The sequence below is a fragment of the Mytilus californianus genome, unplaced genomic scaffold (genome assembly GCF_021869535.1).
Source record: "Mytilus californianus isolate M0D057914Y unplaced genomic scaffold, xbMytCali1.0.p SCAF_9, whole genome shotgun sequence".
Taxonomy (NCBI): domain Eukaryota; kingdom Metazoa; phylum Mollusca; class Bivalvia; order Mytilida; family Mytilidae; genus Mytilus; species Mytilus californianus.
The window spans coordinates 86,623,678-86,643,176 of NW_026262745.1; the positions used below are offsets into that span (position 1 = coordinate 86,623,678).

The 19,499-nt window shown below is 30.9% G+C and overlaps 1 protein-coding gene across 1 annotated transcript in view; it reads left to right on the top strand.

Moving 5' to 3' along the window:
- The first annotated feature begins 5,223 nt into the window (after nucleotides 1-5,223).
- The window catches only part of LOC127714022 (golgin subfamily A member 6-like protein 22), a 34,393-nt gene continuing 20,117 nt past the window's right edge, over nucleotides 5,224-19,499 (top strand). Inside the window, exons 1-9 of the mRNA XM_052219971.1 lie at nucleotides 5,224-5,639; nucleotides 7,870-7,971; nucleotides 11,728-11,829; nucleotides 12,809-12,916; nucleotides 13,783-13,884; nucleotides 16,377-16,484; nucleotides 17,141-17,209; nucleotides 18,149-18,256; nucleotides 19,124-19,225. Coding sequence (XP_052075931.1) covers nucleotides 5,449-5,639; nucleotides 7,870-7,971; nucleotides 11,728-11,829; nucleotides 12,809-12,916; nucleotides 13,783-13,884; nucleotides 16,377-16,484; nucleotides 17,141-17,209; nucleotides 18,149-18,256; nucleotides 19,124-19,225 — 992 coding nt within the window. The 5' untranslated portion in view covers nucleotides 5,224-5,448. The remainder of the gene's footprint in view (nucleotides 5,640-7,869; nucleotides 7,972-11,727; nucleotides 11,830-12,808; nucleotides 12,917-13,782; nucleotides 13,885-16,376; nucleotides 16,485-17,140; nucleotides 17,210-18,148; nucleotides 18,257-19,123; nucleotides 19,226-19,499) is intronic.

Below are 19,499 nucleotides of genomic sequence, written 5' to 3' on the forward strand. Positions count from 1 at the left end.
ATAAGTTCTCTGATAAACTTCCTAGAATCATTGGCCAAATCGATCAGACAGAGAGTCGACGTTTGGCTTTTTGGTAAGTATCTTGAACATTGTTAAATACGGGTTTGTAACGTTTTCATACTTATCTTATATATTTATTTGTTTGGTGTTTTTTTTTTAGAAAAATCGGTAGAATCTGTTTTGGTTTTTTCTACAAACAAATTAATAATTTTCACAACGAGTATTTAGAAAGTGTTTTTTTCCAATTACACCAAGTCTTTTTTTATTTAAATGCTTTTTTGTATATATTACCCACTCGTGGCAAATGTAAACATCTTTTATTTCGGCTGAATTTCAGTGTTTTAAAAAATAAAACAATATTTTATATCGATTATTCGTTTATAATTCTCAGAAAACAATACGATTGGTCAAATGTCAAGCATAGTTCATAGATGCACATTTTAAGGTTAGGCCAAACAGCGTCTATCTACCATACTTTTGAATGAGTTTAAAGGTTTAGTATTTGAAGTAACATGTATGATTTATTGCTGTTTCTCATACTTGTTTTTCAACTTCATTGTAGACTTTAAAAAATAAATATGCTATTTAATGTAATTTATTCCTTTGGCGGAAAACCTTCTAAACCTACTATTATATAGAATTAATTGTTAACTATCTGTTTCTCTTATTAGATAAATGCTCAATTGAAGCCATTTGTGCTAATGACACTGATTCTAATACAGTATCCTATTTATTTATGGTTTTGCATTTAATTGATATAATGCAGTTCTCAGTAATGTTTTTCTTTTAGTAGGATCATATAGAGGAACGCTTATATATAACAAACTTATATGAAACAAACTCAGTAAAAACTCGTCTAAATTCCATTTAATTGATGAATTCAACAACACTGACCATTATCTTGATGATATAGACTCGTTCATAAATCAACAATTCTTTAAATATACTGCCAAAATTTACCCAAAGGAACATACTTTAAGTAAAGCAAATACTATCCTTGAGATATTTCAGTTTTTCACGAGTAAGTCTGCACAAACATTTACGACTAAATGCACGATTCTTCTTTCCTTATTGTAAATTTTCCTTTTTTTGGACTGTGATATTGAAATAAGAAGACGTGGTATGACTTCCAATAAGACTACTCTCCTCAAGAGACCAAAATGATATAAAAATTAACAATTATAGTTCACCACACGACCTTCAACAGCAAATTGCATACCGCACAGTCATCTATAAAAGGCCCCGAAATGAAAAATGTAAAACAACTCAAACGAGAAAACTAAAGGCCTGATTTATGTACAAAACAATGAAATAAAAAACATATATGATATATATGTTCCTTTGGCACCGTCTTACGAAACTCGTCCGCTATGCCCCTGTAGTGACGTTTTGCATTTCAATGAGCGTAATATATGTATTACTAGTTAATTATTAAGTCAGGGATTTTGTTACTACAAATTATCTAAAACATTTACTAAATTCTTCCATAGATACAAAGATTTGGTTTGGAAGTTTGGCTGTACCTGTAAAAACGTATACGATCCGGTTTAACTGATCAATTCTTTAGATAAACCATTCTTCAAGGTTACCAATTGAACACTGTTATTAGATCGTTGAATATTGTTTTTATTGGTAAACAAATTGATTTTTTTATCAATTAATTTAAACCATACTAAATATTATTGTTATACACATATACACAATCACGGTTTAACAATCTGTTGATACCTATATTTTGGCATTGCGCAAGGTCATGTTTTTTCTCTGACTGTTAATGAAGCGTTTACATGAAATCCATTGGATGTGTACTGGTTGATATTTTAGTCGTAGATACATGATCAGTACTAGTTGTTATTGGTTTTGAACAAGCTGTGCTTTGTGTCCTTTTATGTTTTATAGGATATATAAATTCCCTGCCAAGTCCGATCTGTGTTTTTGTTAGATTTTTTTTTCTGCTTGTATTGATCTGATGAATTAATCCCTTTTCAACTTATTTTTTTTCTGCTTGTATCGATCTGATGAATTAATCCCTTTTCAACTTATTTTTATAGTTTGTTCTTATGTTGTACTATCACACCACTGTTATAGGTTAGGGGATGTTTGATGCCTTCAAAGATGTTAAACCCCGCCACATTCTATATATGCCTGTCCTAAGTCAGGAGCCTGTCATTGAGAAGTTGTCGTTTATTGCTCTTTCTCATACTTGTTTTTCGTTTAATGTTTTGTAGTTTGTTCTTATGTTTTGCCGTTACACCACTATTCTAGGTTAGGTTAGGGTTGACGCCTCTAAACGTTTTAAACCCCGATAAATATGTATGTGCCTCTCCCAATTAAGAAACCTGAAATGCAGTGGTTGTCGATTATTCATATCTGTCACATTTGTTTTTCAAAAATTGTTTTGTTATATATTAGGCCGGTAGTTTTTTCTATTGAATTGTTTCACATTTTCATGTCGTGGCCTTTTATAGCCGACTATACAATATGGGTTTTCTCATTGTTGAAGCCGTACGGTTGCCTATAATTGCTTACATTCTCTTCATTTGAAATTTGGTGAATAGTTGTTTCATTGGTCAGCATTCCACATCTCCTTATTTTTATAGGCATAATTTTTGCACTTTTATATTCAGTTACTTGTGTGTATAGTATACATCTAAAGTATCCAGGATATTAAGGTATCAATGACACTGACAAGTAAAGAATTTCTTTGTAACCTAGGGTGTTAATGCATATTTTTATGATAAGAAGATTCAACGAAATCCAGAAATAAAATCAAGGATAAAAGTCTGCTACATGTAACGGCGTTGATTGACAACTTAGTAATTTTGTAGAGTCTAACAAACAAACTAATTGCTTGCTTATGTTATTTTTGCATTGACATACATTAACCATGATTTATTGAAATACCTCAGGAACTAAATGGTTAAATACTTTTATCTAATCTGATCAAAACTGACATTGAAATTATTGATGCACCAATCTACTAAGTTATGATGTTCATTGAAGCTGCATGATAACCACTAGTAATTATTCACACATACATGACATAATAATATGGGCCGCGTTCAAACGGCTCATGTTAAACATATTTTATGTTAACAAGTTCTATGGTTTTCATTTTCGAAATAAAAACTAATAAATTATTTGTTATGTATTTAATTTTGTATTCATAAGTCAATTAACAGTGTAAAGTATTTTCGAAATTACCGCAATGAAACTTTATAATTAATGTTTAAAAGGTTTTTATATCCTAATATGATATTGTCAATACTAAAGTAATAACAAACAATATCATAAAAAATGCAATGTCATTGCCTGGCATTTTCTATTAAAACGTGAAATTAATCTTCGATCTTTTGACTTTCAAAATGAAAATTTAAATATTCTTTTGTAGATAAACTCATTCCGTTTTAGTCGACTGCTTTTGGGCTGAATATACACTTCTTTTCCACTGCTACACATATCCGCAACCAGAACAGGATCTCTGTTGAAATTTAGGCTAATGTCCACTTGTATTGGGGGGAGTTTATAAATAACATTAAAACCGTCTCACTAACCGGACTAAGAATTTTTACAGCACTGGATCGATACCTCTGCTGGTGGACTGTCAGTCCCCGAGGGTATCATTAGCTCAGTAGTCAGCAATTCGGTACTGACATAATTTATAACAAACCTTACTAAAATTGTCTGTTTATAAACTTTGAAATTATAAAGAAACTAAGGTTTCAACTCCCTCAGACAAAGTTGGCCTTAGAAGGATTTGGCTATTATCTTAGGTCATTTTTGATTATATAGTTCCTCAACTGTTTCAGTTGTATACATCCTTGGCTTTCAAATATTCGGCTTTGAGCGTTCCTGATGAAGGTAAATCCAGAAAAGCGCTTCGGACGCATTAAATTTATACGTGTTGTTTTCATTCTTTAATGCTGCCGGTTACATTTTGTTTGAAAAATGTGTACATTTTGAATGGAATTACTAGCAATATTAGATGAAGAATTAACATAATTAAACTTGAGCTTCTAAATAACTTTTCTCGGCTTTAATAGTTTTGTATTCATCATCGGCATGACTTGACACCAGGTTCGATTTGTACTGTCTACAGTATTCTAACCACAATCGCTGCTATCGGCAATCTTTCTTAATTAACTATGTTTTAGAACAATTTCTGTAAACTCAACAACAGTCTCATACACATAGTCTGATTCACAATTAATGTATCTTTTGAAACTTTACTTTAAATATTTACTGCACTTTGTAACCTATACATTTCCAGTGATATATATTTTCAACTTTGAGTGTTTTAGCTTGGGAAAGGGACAGTAAGAGACAATCCTTTAATTCATATTTACAATAAAAAAACTCTTTGGCGGAGTTAAGATCTGATGTCAACTTTATCCTTATAAAAAGTATAAAATTGAAATAGCGCACAGATTTCTTAAAATGGGAAAACCTTTTCCCCTCTAAGACACACAAGAAAGAAAGTCAGAAACGCATTTTGGCAGTGTGTGTGTTAGGATGATCACATTCATCTGCAGAAAGCCTTTAGTCAACAAGATAAAACTTTTCCATCTTTTATGTGTATTTTAAAATCGTTTTCAATTTGAAATGATTACTATGTATCTAGACGTGTTGACTCTGAAGATTTTTTTTTATAAAAATACAAAACTGACAGAAAGTTATGCGACTGTTGTGTTTAAGATTGATTGTTATATATATATTTATTTTAAATCCGAATATTGAGAAATCATATATTATGTATTTTTCAAAGTTCAGTCATATATTTTTCTCACCTCCGTAAACTGACCGATAATCACTATGTCGTCCTATATAAGGCAAGGAATGTAGATATATTTTAAGCATTTCCAAAGCAATGGCTTTTCTTTTCTGTTCACTATTTATAGGTATTTACAACCGTTTGAAATAGTTTCAAATGAGTGACACAAATTTATATGAAAATATAATAAAGGTAATTACCAATAAATACAATCCCAAATTTTCGTCGAATTCATTTATTTTTAAATATCATATAAAAATACGTGGTTTGAAACAATTAAGTACTATATATGATCTTTGTAATCAAGTAGTTTAAACTTTTGTTCAATTATATGTATATGTGTATATTCAATATGATACATGCTTACACAAAAAATACGTCATACGATATATCGTTATTTTATTACAGCCTATTGTTTGCATATGTAAAACATATCAATTGAGTATCTTATGGGATATATAAAACGTTCAAACATTCATTACAGGTTGGGAAATCCAATAATTTTCAAACCACTCCCTTCCAAGAAATCAGTTAATTTGCAAAAAGTATACTTTGGTTTTATAGACATTACTTTATTCCAAGAGTTCTCCTCTTTTGTGAATATATAAGAACACATCTTTCAATAAACCTAATAAGCATTGGGACACGGATAGGAGCAATACTGTGTTGAACCATTTATGATTTACTTATTTTCGAGGAAACATTACAAAACCATGGCACAAACTGTCAGCCTAGTATTACCTCCAACCGACGAGACATCAGCGGTCAATTGCAACTTATGTGAGAATACAGGAGAGTTGTTCTGTACAGAATGTCCGTCTGCGTTAGGCAAACCATGCCGAGATGAACCCGATGGATTGTTGTCTTTGTAAGTATTCTTGTCTATCTACAGCAGACAAAATTGTTGTGAGAATTATTTGGTTCATCTTGTAATGCTCTGATAGACATTATTTAGATTCACCAGCTATGTCAAATGACGTATCAAAAGTATGCAGTCTTTGCTGAATATTTTTGTTTCTAGTGAATTAACAACTTGCGAAAGCCTTTTCATTTTACCAATACTTTTGATGTGAATGTCTAATTCATTTTTAGTCTAGGCGATTCTAGATTGAAAAATTATAATCATTGGTGAAATTTCTCGGAATTTTTTTTCAAAGATCATAAACTGCCAGTTTGATTTAACCTTCTTATTTTCATTCTTCATTCGCCGCTGACGAGTCTTATGTAGACAAAACGCGCTTCTTTTGTAAAAAAATATAATATAGAAATAACAAGATGTGCTATGATTGCCAATGAGACAACTATCCCCAAGAGACCAAATGACACAGAAATAACAACTATAGGTCAACATACGGCCTTCAACAATGAGTAAAACCGGTACCACATAGTCAGCTATAAAAAGGCCCCGAAATGACAAATGTAAAATAATTCAAACGAGAAAACTAAAGGCCTGATTTATGTACAAAATAATAAACGATAACAAATATGATATACATCAACAAATGACAACAATTGAATTATAGGATCCTGACTTGTATCTTTTGATAAACGGTTTTAACTTATTTTTTTTTAATTATTACACACTAATTTTCTTTACGGCATATACTATATGATATGGATTAAACTCCAAACAATATAATATTGTGGTACATAAATAGCTAACAAGGAATAGATAAACAACCAATAATTAATTTTAAACCAAATAGTTTAGTTTGAAAAAAAGACATGTCTCACTAACTACAAAAATAGTGTACAAAATTATATTTATATTCCCAATAATTTGTACGAGTTTGGATAACTACAAATAAGAAATCTGTACCAAAAGTAAATGATCACAAGGATCATTACTATAAACAAAACAGATGTCTGGATCTATCAGTTGTAATGATTTTCAATAATATCGCTTCTAGTTTTGTGACTCTTTTCCCCAAAAAAGTTTAACTAGTAAAACATTCATAGTCATGAACATGCCCGCAAGCGATGACTGTAAGAAACAAACACATATCAAGGACATCTTGATATGAATTCAAGCTCTAAAATAGTGTACCTACCTCGGGCTGTCTGGTCCACATATGCGTACATACTGCTATGTATGTTTCTATATTCAAATGGAGAGACTACAATTTGGAGTATTAGTCATTTTCTTGGGGCTTAGATTTGTTTTTAAGCTGCCGTAGATGTCGTTTCTAGGTGAAAGTCATCATGAAACAAACATGGCTGTCTCTGTCGTATTTGTTATTTCAAGTTAATTGGTAATAATAATTCAGAAAAAGGACATCTGTGTCTTGATGTCGGAATTAAAGGATACACAGACATGTCAGACTTTTGTTAATCTTCTTTTAAAATATTTTGTAAAATCTGACTCATACCAAAGCAATGAAGAGTAATTGCTGTCACCTTTATTTATAAATCTATGGAAAACTGTGACAAATCCACTGATCTATAAGCGTTTGAAGTTATTGAAAATCATAACAACTGATAAATAAATCCCGTTTGTCGACCACACATCTCCTTAAAGAATTTATCAAATGCAATGGTAAATAGGCGAGGAAAGGTATTATCCTTTCAAAGCTGAGATTATGTATATACAGGATACGACCAGATGTGTTTAACGAGATAGGATTCGTTTCTATTATTGCATTGGATTATCCATGACGAAAGACATGTTTTGAAACAAAAAGGGAACAGGTTTATTGATCTTAACAACCGTTATGTATTAGATAACTTAAAAAATCAAATAAATGGGTGAAGGTAAATATCCACTTGAGTCGCCCTTATTAAGCATGGATTATTCGCCACTGGATGTTAGGCAAGCATCAGTAACTGTTAATACATTATCACCAACAAACTCGAATGGCCAAACGTATTTAACATTTTTAAAATCATGATATTAAATTGATATTCTCCGTCTAACTCCAATGAGTTCGATTTCTCCCTTAAATTTGTTGTGATAAATTGTGGATATGAAAACCATGTTGTAATATCAAAGGATATATTTTGCACTGGTTTAACATATCTATTGAATTGGAAACACATTTATAATGCATAAGCAGGATATACAACTAATTTTACTTAATGACAATATATTTTTTGTCTAGGTTAACCAATCAAGAAGAGTCGAATGAGAAGGAAAGGGGAATAGAGAATTTAACTGAAGAAAATGATGCTCTTAAACAGCGCATACGTGAATTGGAAACTATGTAAATATTTACTTCACACAGGTTATATTTTTATTATCATATATGAAAACATATAAGAAGGAAAAGCACATTTTGACAAAAAGAAAATTGGTTATTTAATTAAATAAACACAGCATACAATATAATATGACTATGTTATGTTTCTGAACTATGAATATAACAATTCAAAATCATGAGGGGATTTTTGTCTTCACTTTAAAACAACAACTCTATTTTTAGTGTTTAATGTTGTATACATATCAATATAATATGAAACTAACCATATATATTTATTTGCGACAGAGAGAGTGTTAGGACAACCATGAAAAACTAAATTGACTTAGTGGTGTTTCTTTCCCTTTTTATCTAATATATTCACGATATCAACAAAATGTGTCGCTCTTCGTGTCATGCAATACACACACTTATCAAAATGAGTGTGATGTAAGTAGTTAATAGGAGCCTGATATTCTATCCACCTTAAATCTATTATTTGGGTCAGTATACGTAACTGATTTCACATAGGCGGTAATGGTAACGTTTTCTTCTGTAGCTCAGTCCATATCGTAAACTTGGATATGTATGATGGCTAGTTTCGTAGCTGAGACATTTTCACATATGTGGTTACATTTTCGGGGTACGAAGTGAGATTCATGTTTCCGTAAATTAGCACACCCCGAAAATCCTTTCGTGATGCGGCTCCTTGTGGTAAAAAATCCCTTTTTTCACACAATAAGTTCTTTGAAAATTTTATAGTTTGCATACATTTAATAATTCCATAGTTTTTACACATTTATTCTATGGTCCTCTACTTTCCAAATCAACACAAATGGTAAAGCTCAGTTACTTGTTCAAAATATAAACATGTCCAATATCACTACACTGAAATTTTTTGTTTACGCACAACTTTTTTGTTCCTCAACCTTAGGAGCATAAGGGATATTGACCCATTTGTTCACCTTACTTGTCCTGATTTCTTAATGATTTTGCAGGAGACTCTTCACACATTCGACGCACTCGGTATGCTCCTTTAGAGTCCATTAATTTTATTTGTTTGTTTCACCTGGCTTTTTATCTTCTTACGGATTTAAGGATTTATGAGATTTGAACATCGGTAAACTACTGTTGGCTTTTATTTTTTCTACAGTCTATTTATCACAATCTTACTGTTTTTTTTTTCTTTTAACACCCAACAGAACACAATGGTAAAGTGCCTTATCTTTTCCTTCTGACAAACGTAAAATAGAACAGCATGAGTTATAAAAAGTAAGGCATATGTTAAAACTACTGTAATCAATAAGCTATATAAGGACTTTATGTACTGTAAACAATTTAATCGACAATTTATCTTTGACAAAGTCTTATCAGGCTATCAAATATTACAGAAAACCATAGACAGACAGTTCAAACCCAAACTAAGACCTTAATAAATTATTCAATAAATTCCTCCTTGAATGTTAGAAATTAAATTAAAAAGACTCGTAAAAGTTTCGTTAAGTACAAAAGAAAGAATCGAAAGACGATTCAACCCACCTAATACTAGTACATGCAAACAAAAAGGTGACACAAAACATACAAAGGAGACAAAAAATAGCAACGTCAAATCTAATGTGTGTTTCACGAACTTTTACTGAAATTAAAGTACACAATTAATGAAAGTTTGAACAAAATAGGAATCAACATGATGATAAGTGGAAATCAAACTGACCACATTTTATTGAATCCATGTACCATGCACACATTGTTAACCAGATTTATTGTTGTATCTAATCGGTCATTTTAAAGAGCAAAATAAGATATTAATATCGAGAAATTAACGTATATTAAAAATACCCGTAGAAAAGGAAACAATAAGTGTTGAATTCACATATTTGTCAGCAATTTTCCCCTTATTTGCTGCAGTATATATACCAGCAACCCATCGAAAAAATCAAGAAATTTCATTTGAAATGGACTTGCGTAAAAATCAGATAGTTTCTACTATATTGGACTTGAGACCTGTTTCTATGAACATAATGAAAAGTATAACAAATCAATCGAGATTTAGTTAAAAAAACAGTGCTTATTTTTGAGTAATACTCCCTTTGAACCTGTTTCATTTAAAAGAAGTGACGATTCTCTGAAGAACTTACCCTGATTTCCAAGATATTGACAGACATGGACTACTTTAACTAGAATCAATGATAACGTGAGGGTTTCACTTTTCCAATTTTCAACATCTAATTTCTTAGCAGTAGTATACATTCTACTCCATCGTATGACGTTTAAATATCTCAGTTAATACGTTGCGCTCGTGCATGTTTACACTATATGGATTTGATTAACACGACCGTGCTCTACAATAAAAATGTCCCAACAGAGTTATGTGGATGAACGGCTGAAATCGACACTACAAATGTTTTATAGTCATCATCACGAATTGACTGACCGATACGATGTATCAGAGTCTAAACTCAGTAGCGACATGTTTGCGCGGCCATAGATATTTAGATATCAGTAAAGGCGTCTGATCTGTAATTTACCAATTGTATCCTATACCTGATTGTGACATTTTGACCGAGGGTAAATTCGCATGGCGGGTGATGCATGCATACATGTAGCATTAGACGCTTGGCCTGTAAAATCATCGGGTCTCGATCCTTTTGGAGTTCATGCGATTCCCTCAGTCTTTTTTGTTATACTGATTTGTCTCTTCTTAATCGATAGACGATTAAGAATCGATATTTGATTGTCAGTAAATACGTGTTGCCTTAATCTATTACAGTTTGCAATTATTGAAAGAAAGTAAATGCAATTGTAAAGTTTGTTGTAAATATTTACACAATCATTGAAAATCCTTATGGAGACTCTATTTAGCATTGTAATATAAAGCAACAAAATGTTTCGCTCTGTGCAATGCCAAAAGTTATGTGTCAACAGGATATGACTTTACGTGTAAAACTAAATAGGACGATATTTTGAAAAAAAAATGTAATAAATGAGTAATAATAAATTTAAGATGACAAAGAAGAAAAAACTAAATATTAAAGGGGCATTAGCTACGAATTAGACAAAAATAAAAAAAAAAAAAATTTTGTTGTGTTTCAAACATTAAGAAAAGCGGAATATAGTAATTATATTTTACTATAAGCAGTCAGTTTGGTTCACTTTCCTCAAAATCAGCTAAAACATCGTTGATATATCATTGACTTGCAATGATTAAATCTCATTTAACTCCGTATTCATGTAACTTTTTATCTGACCTTTAGTGGAGATGAGTAACACAAGTGGTTCATTTATTATAAGCAAAGAACGTCAACATTTAAAAATAAAACAGGGGAGACACAAGGAATAACTATTTCGTTAATTGATCAGGCCCTCAAAAAATGAATTTCATACACTCGGGTTACACGATAATTAACATATATATTTAATCTATAAAATAATTTCAAACAGACCTGGAAAAGTTGTCATGATACCATTGCACATGCTTGGTTGACGTTAGTCAAACAACACGTAATTAATTATTGCAGATGAACTGAAACTACTAGCAGTGTCTTTAACTGCATAAAATTAAGAACAGTTAGGCAAAAAAAAAGAGGACCAAGCAGTCATTTCGATTTCTCCTATGTAACCGTAGTTTGTATGTGATATTTTTAGGATCTGTTAATCAAATTATTTCTCTAACGTCATAATTGATACTGCTTTGAAATATTTGCTTAGAAAGGACAAACATATAAATGACATTAAAAAAACTACATTCTAAGTAATAGCTGGGATACTGCATTGTATTTCTAGGTTAACGAATCAAGAAGAAGCGGTAGAGAAACAGAGAAGAATAGATAAATTAACCGAAGAATATGATGCTCTTCAACAACACTTGAGCGAACTGAACACTATGTAAATATGTATTCGGTTCAAACAGGCTTGATTACCCAATTATGTATCAACTCTAACCATAAATTGGCCAGTTTAAGCATTTTCGCATTTTATTGTGCTTATCAGGAGCACCATCACCAAATTAGGTAGATTAATTGTAAAGACACCACAGACAAGCAAATCTGCGGATACTTAACTTATTTTCACTGTAAACAATCGACAGATGTGGCTTTTTCATCCATTTGCATTCATTTGCATTCCATCTAACTGGACATCAGCTAACGTAAAAATGATCATATGGCGCACTGGCAGGTCAAGAACATGTTTTGTTTTATTATGTTTAATTGAGCAAATGTGTTTTTACTGCTTTTGTTAATTACAAATGAAAAAGAATGCACGTATTTCCTACAACTCCAACAAGTCCAACATAAACATAGATTCGAAAAAAGAACGACAAGTTCAAAGTGAACGAAATTTATGATTCTGTTTTCTTCCGTTTTAAAATTTATTTTGTTGAATGTTTGCATGCAATAGTCTGTTATAATTTTGTAAAACGTCAATCTCAATAGTAATACTCACTGTAGTTAATTAAGTGAACCTGCTATGTTTAAGCTTCAAAAGTTTAAGAATTAAGGTAACAGTGGTTTGCCAGTTCAATCAAAAGAGCAATCATGTCTTGTATATTTTCTTAGCTGAAACTGACACATTCTGGTACATGTAATTAGGATTGTAACACTCTGTAAGTAAAAAAAATAAAAATATACTGTTCTGCGAAAATTCGAAGCTGACCATCAATGGAATGTAACCAGGCGTGTCACAAAGAGTTATCTCATCTGCAGTGGTCAAAACTTGTAGGTATTTGACTGTCAGAATATCAAAACTCTATCTCTTTATAGTATAAATATTTAACCATTCAGCATTCCTAAACAAACACAAACAATTATGTAAAGATTGAATAAAAATATAGGTTATCGTCATTAAGTAATCAAATCATATTCAGTTACAGAACAAAGGATAATGCGCACGAATCAGAACTGAAAGCACAAAAGGAAGACCAGGAACAAAAAATACGTGGGCTTGAAGAAAAAGTATACGAACTCGAAAACAGGTACACATATAATTTGGCTATTTTATATAGATCACTCAATCAATGTTCTATAATATTTTATTTTAGGAGTAAACCATTTGGTTGAGTGATCAGGCACTCGAAATATATTTTTGAAAAACGATAATTAACATTGATATTTAATCTATAACATGAAATCAAATAGACCTGGATAAAATTATCATTATACGATTGCACGTGTTTGGTTGTCTGTTTATACTCATATTCATGTTTAAATCGAGTTATATTACCGTAGGAAGTCTCCGGAGGTGATATCGATTAATGATTAGATGGCTCCTAGTCTAAAAAACGTACGAAATGTTGATACATTATAAAAAGTCTTTGCATTGTTAACTGATTCCTATGCACTTTTTGTAATTTGAATAAAGGCATTAGAATGACATTAATTGAATATGATAATTTTGATTAAATTGGTGAGTATACATTTGACAATTTATGTTCCTTAAACAACAATATCTTATATCAGATAATCTTAAGAAATCAATTAAATCTGTGACAAAACTCATCACTGGGGTATCGTCCTAAATAAATATTGATTATTTGACCCTAAACGTTAATCAAACAACACGTAATTAATCATCACCGATGAACTCAAACTACAAGCATTTTAACTGCAAAAAAATAAAGAAAAGTTCGACAAATAAAAAATGGACCAACCAATCAGTTCGATTTCTCCTATGTAACCGTAGTTTGTATAGAATATTTTTAGAATCTGTTAACAAAATTATTTCTCTAACGTCATAATTGATACTGCTTTGAACTATTTGATAAGAAACGACAAATTTCAAAATGATATCAAAAAACGCTTCATTTAAAGTAAAATGTGGTATACTGCATTGTATTTCTAGGTTAACGAATCAAGAAGAAGCGGTAGAGAAACAGAGAAGAATAGATAAATTAACCGAAGAATATGATGCTCTTCAACAACACTTGAGCGAACTGAACACTATGTAAATATGTATTTACTTCAAACAGGCTTAATTACCCAATTATATTTCAACGCTATCCATATATTGGCCAGTTAAAGTAGTTTCGTATTCATTGAGCGTATAAGGAGCACCATCACCAAGTAAAGTAGATTATGTAGTAGAGAATTGATAAGAAGTAGTGGATTCGTAAACGATAATCAACGAGCGACTTTAGTCGCAAGTTGATTATCGTTTCCGAATCCACTACTTCTTATCAATTCTCTAGCTTAACCCATTTCTATTAAAACGACTGTCTGTTTTACGTTTTGACAATGAATCAACGATATTTCATAAAAATAGTTTAGTATTTTGTCTTTTTTATTCTATAATAGCTGGAAATGATTATATCCACACGGTTCGCATCTATAATTAGACATTTGACAAGTTAAAATAAGTTTAAGATAACTTAAATGGGGTGTTAGCTCCCCTTTTTAACACCAGATTTTAGTTTTGTATATACATATTTCATTTAATGTTTAATCATTACAAATTATTTATATTGAATAGATTTTGGTATATTTAATTTATTCAAAAAGACATATATTAATATACAGAATTTATTTATCTTGTTTTGAAAAGTTAAAAAATTTTAATTACCAAAATTTAGAACCTTCAAAATTTATATATATAATATTTAGCAACATATTTTGGTTAATTGAAGACTAAACACCGTTAAGCCGTTCTTAATCAAAAAAATATTGATAAGGTAGATGCCATAAATCTGCCATTTCATAATGCTCAAATTCATGTTGCTTTCCTAAAGTATTAAAATTACGATTGTGCTTACGATTTAAATTGAACAATTATATTCAAATCTGTTTAAACTGTTCCCGTTTCATTAAGTTACGATTATTTTAACGTTATAATTTCATTTGGCATATATCGTTCACCGGTAAATAAACTAGTTTTATCTGAGGTACGCATTCTGAATCCCCATCATATTGCTCTTGCTACGGATGTACAATGAATAATTATCTTGATTTCATAAACTTACCATCAAGCTGTTCATAGCTGTGATCGTCTACTCGTTGGTAATGAATGTCATAACGGTGATATTAACAGTGCAAAGTTCGAACCGTGTATCCGGAATGAAATTTTTTCATTGTAATTTTTTTCTCGATAAAAATAGTTTTAATCTTAGAGGTATTATATACTTCATTTTCATGTAAAGGCGATGATTTTGTTTCTGGTTTTACAGTCAAAGAAGTAGTTTTACGGTCGTAGCTTATATATCACACTTTACTCAAATTAGAGTCCGTTCAATGTTGACGTGATATAAATAAATTTGAAAAGAACATGAACAAATCCAGACATAGTATATATATTTTGTTAGATAACAAAAGCGAATTATCTCTGAGATAGAAATACAGTTTATTGACATGTATTGACAGTTGTGCGCTTTAAGAGTGTTATTTAAATCTTGATTTATGTGAGCACTCGTGGTATAGTGGTATGATGCATAGACTGAAGACTCTACTGATTATGAAGAAAATACGCGCGAGTTCGAACCCTTCATATGCCACTCGTTTTTGAGAGGATAAAAAATCGTAAGTTAAAAGTTTAAAGTTATAAAATAAGTTATCTTAAGTTAACGAAGTAGTCAGTGGATTCTTGAAAAATAATCCACTGTAAGAACAATAGAATGACGTCAGAGAAATGGGTTAACTTTTAAGACACCAAGGACAAGAAATCTGCGGATACGTAACTTATTTTCACAGTGAACAATTGACAAATTTCGCTTTTGCATTCATTTGAATTTGATCTAACTTTATATCAGCTAAGCTAAAGATTACCATATGATGCACTGGCAGGTCAAAAACATGTTTTGTTTCATTACGTTTAAGTGAGCAACTGTTTTCTTAATTACAAATGAAAAAGAATGCATTGATTTCCTACAACTTCAACAACTCAAACATGTACATTGTTGATGCGAGAAAAGATTGACAAATTGAAAGTGAACGAGATTTATGATGCTGGTTTCGTCCGTTTCAAAAATATTTTGCTGAATATTGGCACGCAGAATTCTGTAATAATTTGGCAAAACGACAATCTTGTTAATAACACAAACTGCATTTATTTAAGAGAAGCTGCGATATTTTGTTACAGTTGTTAAAGAATCAAGGTAACAGTGGTTTACAAATTGAAATAAAGGAGCAATCATGTTTTGTATATTTTCCTAGCTGAAACTGACACATTCTGGTACATGTAATTAGGAATTTAACACTGAAAAAATAGTTTACTATTTTGCGAAAGTTCACAGCTGACCATCAATGGGATGTACCCAGGCGTATCAAGAAAGTTATTTCATCTGCAGTGTTCAAATCTTTTAGGTATTGGCTGTCAGAATACTAAAATTAAGTCTCTTTATAGTGTTAAAACATAATCATTCAACATTTCTAAACAAACACAAATAATTATACAACGATTAAAAAAAGATATTATTTATCGTCATTACGTAATCAAATTATTTTCAGTTACAGAACAAAGGATAATGCACATGAATCAGAACTGAAAACACAAAAGAAAGACCTGGAACAGAAAATACAACGGCTTGAAGAAAAAGTAAATGAACTCGAAAACAGGTACACATATAATTTGTCTATTTTGCATAGATTTTTGCAACCAATGCTTTATAGTATATCAATCAAATTATGAGACAAATCTCGTCCTCGACATGACATAAATAAATACAAACACAAATGAGTGAACAATTAAAGTTATAAAAAGAAGTGGGATACTTTTTTCAGATTTTTTAAATGCATTACATAACTTTTTTACCTTTTATGTTCTGATGTCTTAAGTGATTTATATTTGGTTATGTCACAGATCAATACAAACACACATGAAGACGTTATTAAAGTTATTAAGAGAAAGCATCATATATTTTTTTTAGACTTTTTACATGAATCTCATAAAGTATTCACCTTTTATGTTTTGCTGTCTTATCAATGTGTCTCCATTTATTGTGCATGTCATGCTTTTCAGCAGTCGAATAATCGCAAGCATACTGTTTTACAATCCCTTCTCCAATTTAAAATGGCAAGTAAAAACATTATCTAATCATTTTTTCTTACAAACTTAACACAGATGAGCGTTATTTACTAAAAAAATAAGTTCATATGCAGATACTAATGCAGTCGATAATCTATAGTGAGACTAACTGCAAATGAAAATAACACTTGATGAATTGTATTGTAAACTTTCTCATCGATATTATATCTTACATATTTCTTGTCAGGCTTTTAGGTACAACAGAAAAGCATCAACAAGTAGTGCGTAGACTGACCAAAGAACTTGACAACACTCGGTAATGATTATTTTGCTAAACCAACCCTGTCTTAAGTTAAATACCTTGCATTGTGTTAACTTCCCACTCACATACATCATTTCAATATACACAATATTCACAATACACCATACGTCATTAAAACATACATCATATATCGATCTGCCATCATCTTTGTATTCTATTTTATTACCTTATTCGCAACGTTCAAAATACCCACAATGTAACGTGTTTACATATCGGTCGTCATCTGTGTCACTTATATTATATAACGTTCAAACAACTTATGATCGAGTCCATCATGTTTCAACACAGATTAACTCACCATACAACTGGCAACCTTTGGTTCAATTGTTTTCCTTGGAACTAATAACCCTATCTCAAGCTTCTCATGACATAAATCGTCAGTTCTTATTCATGTTCTATATGATATCAACTGAGAGATATCATTTCCATGCCAGGTGTTGTTTAAATTTTGATACACAAAAATAACCACAGCTTATTCTTTCAATTTGTGTATAAGTTGAGAATGAAATAACTAGCATGAGTATAGAAGACAGCATTTTTTTTATATTATCGAAAGAAATTAGTGACTGAGACGTAAAAGAAAATATATGTCCTGTCAGGCACTACAAAAGTCAAAAAGTCTGAAAAGACAAATTTTTGTCTGAATTTGCATGTAATTAGGATTGTAACACTCTGTAAGTAAAAAAAATAAAAATATACCGTTCTGCGAAAATTCGAAGCTGACCATCAATGGAATATAACCAGGCGTATCACAAAAAGTTATCTCATCTGCAGTGGTCAAAACTTGTAGGTATTTGACTGTCAGAATATCAAAACTAGCTCTTTATAGTATAAAGATTTAACCATTCAGCATTCCTAAACAAACACAAACAATTATGTAAAGATTGAATAAAAATATAGGTTATCGTCATTAAGTAATCAAATCATATTCAGTTACAGAACAAAGGATAATGCGCACGAATCAGAACTGAAAGCACAAAAGGAAGACCAGGAACAAAAAATACGTGGGCTTGAAGAAAAAGTATACGAACTCGAAAACAGGTACAAATATAATTTGGCTATTTTATATAGATCACTCAATCAATGTTTTATAATATTTTATTTTAGGAGTAAACCATTTGGTTGAGTGATCAGGCACTCGAAATATATTTTTGAAAAACGATAATTAACATTGATATTTAATCTATAACATGAAATCAAATAGACCTGGATAAAATTATCATTATACGATTGCACGTGTTTGGTTGTCTGTTTATACTCATATTCATGTTTAAATCGAGTTATATTACCGTAGGAAGTCTCCGGAGGTGATATCGATTAATGATTAGATGGCTCCTAGTCTAAAAAACGTACGAAATGTTGATACATTATAAAAAGTCTTTGCATTGTTAACTGATTCCTATGCACTTTTTGTAATTTGAATAAAGGCATTAGAATGACATTAATTGAATATGATAATTTTGGTTAAATTGGTGAGTATACATTTGACAATTTATGTTCCTTAAACAACAATATCTTATATCAGATAATCTTAAGAAATCAATTAAATCTGTGACAAAACTCATCACTGGGGTATCGTCCTAAATAAATATTGATTATTTGACCCTAAACGTTAATCAAACAACACGTAATTAATCATCACCGATGAACTCAAACTACAAGCATTTTAACTGTAAAAAAATAAAGAAAAGTTCGACAAATAAAAAAGGGGACCAACCAATCAGTTCGATTTCTCCTATGTAACCGTAGTTTGTATAAAATATTTTTAGAATCTGTTAATAAAATTATTTCTCTAACGTCATAATTGATACTGCTTTGAACTATTTGATAAGAAACGACAAATTTCAAAATGATATTAAAAAACGCTTCATTTAAAGTAATATGTGGTATACTGCATTGTATTTCTAGGTTAACGAATCAAGAAGAAGCGGTAGAGAAACAGAGAAGAATAGATAAATTAACCGAAGAATATGATGCTCTTCAACAACACTTGAGCGAACTGAACACTATGTAAATATGTATTCGGTTCAAACAGGCTTGATTACCCAATTATGTATCAACTCTAACCATAAATTGGCCAGTTTAAGCATTTTCGCATTTTATTGTGCTTATCAGGAGCACCATCACCAAATTAGGTAGATTAATTGTTAAGACACCACAGACAAGCAAATCTGCGGATACTAAACTTATTTTCACTGTAAACATTCGACAGATTTGGCTTTTTCTTTAATTTGCATTCATTTGCATTCCATCTAACTGATCATCAGCTAACGTAAAAATGATC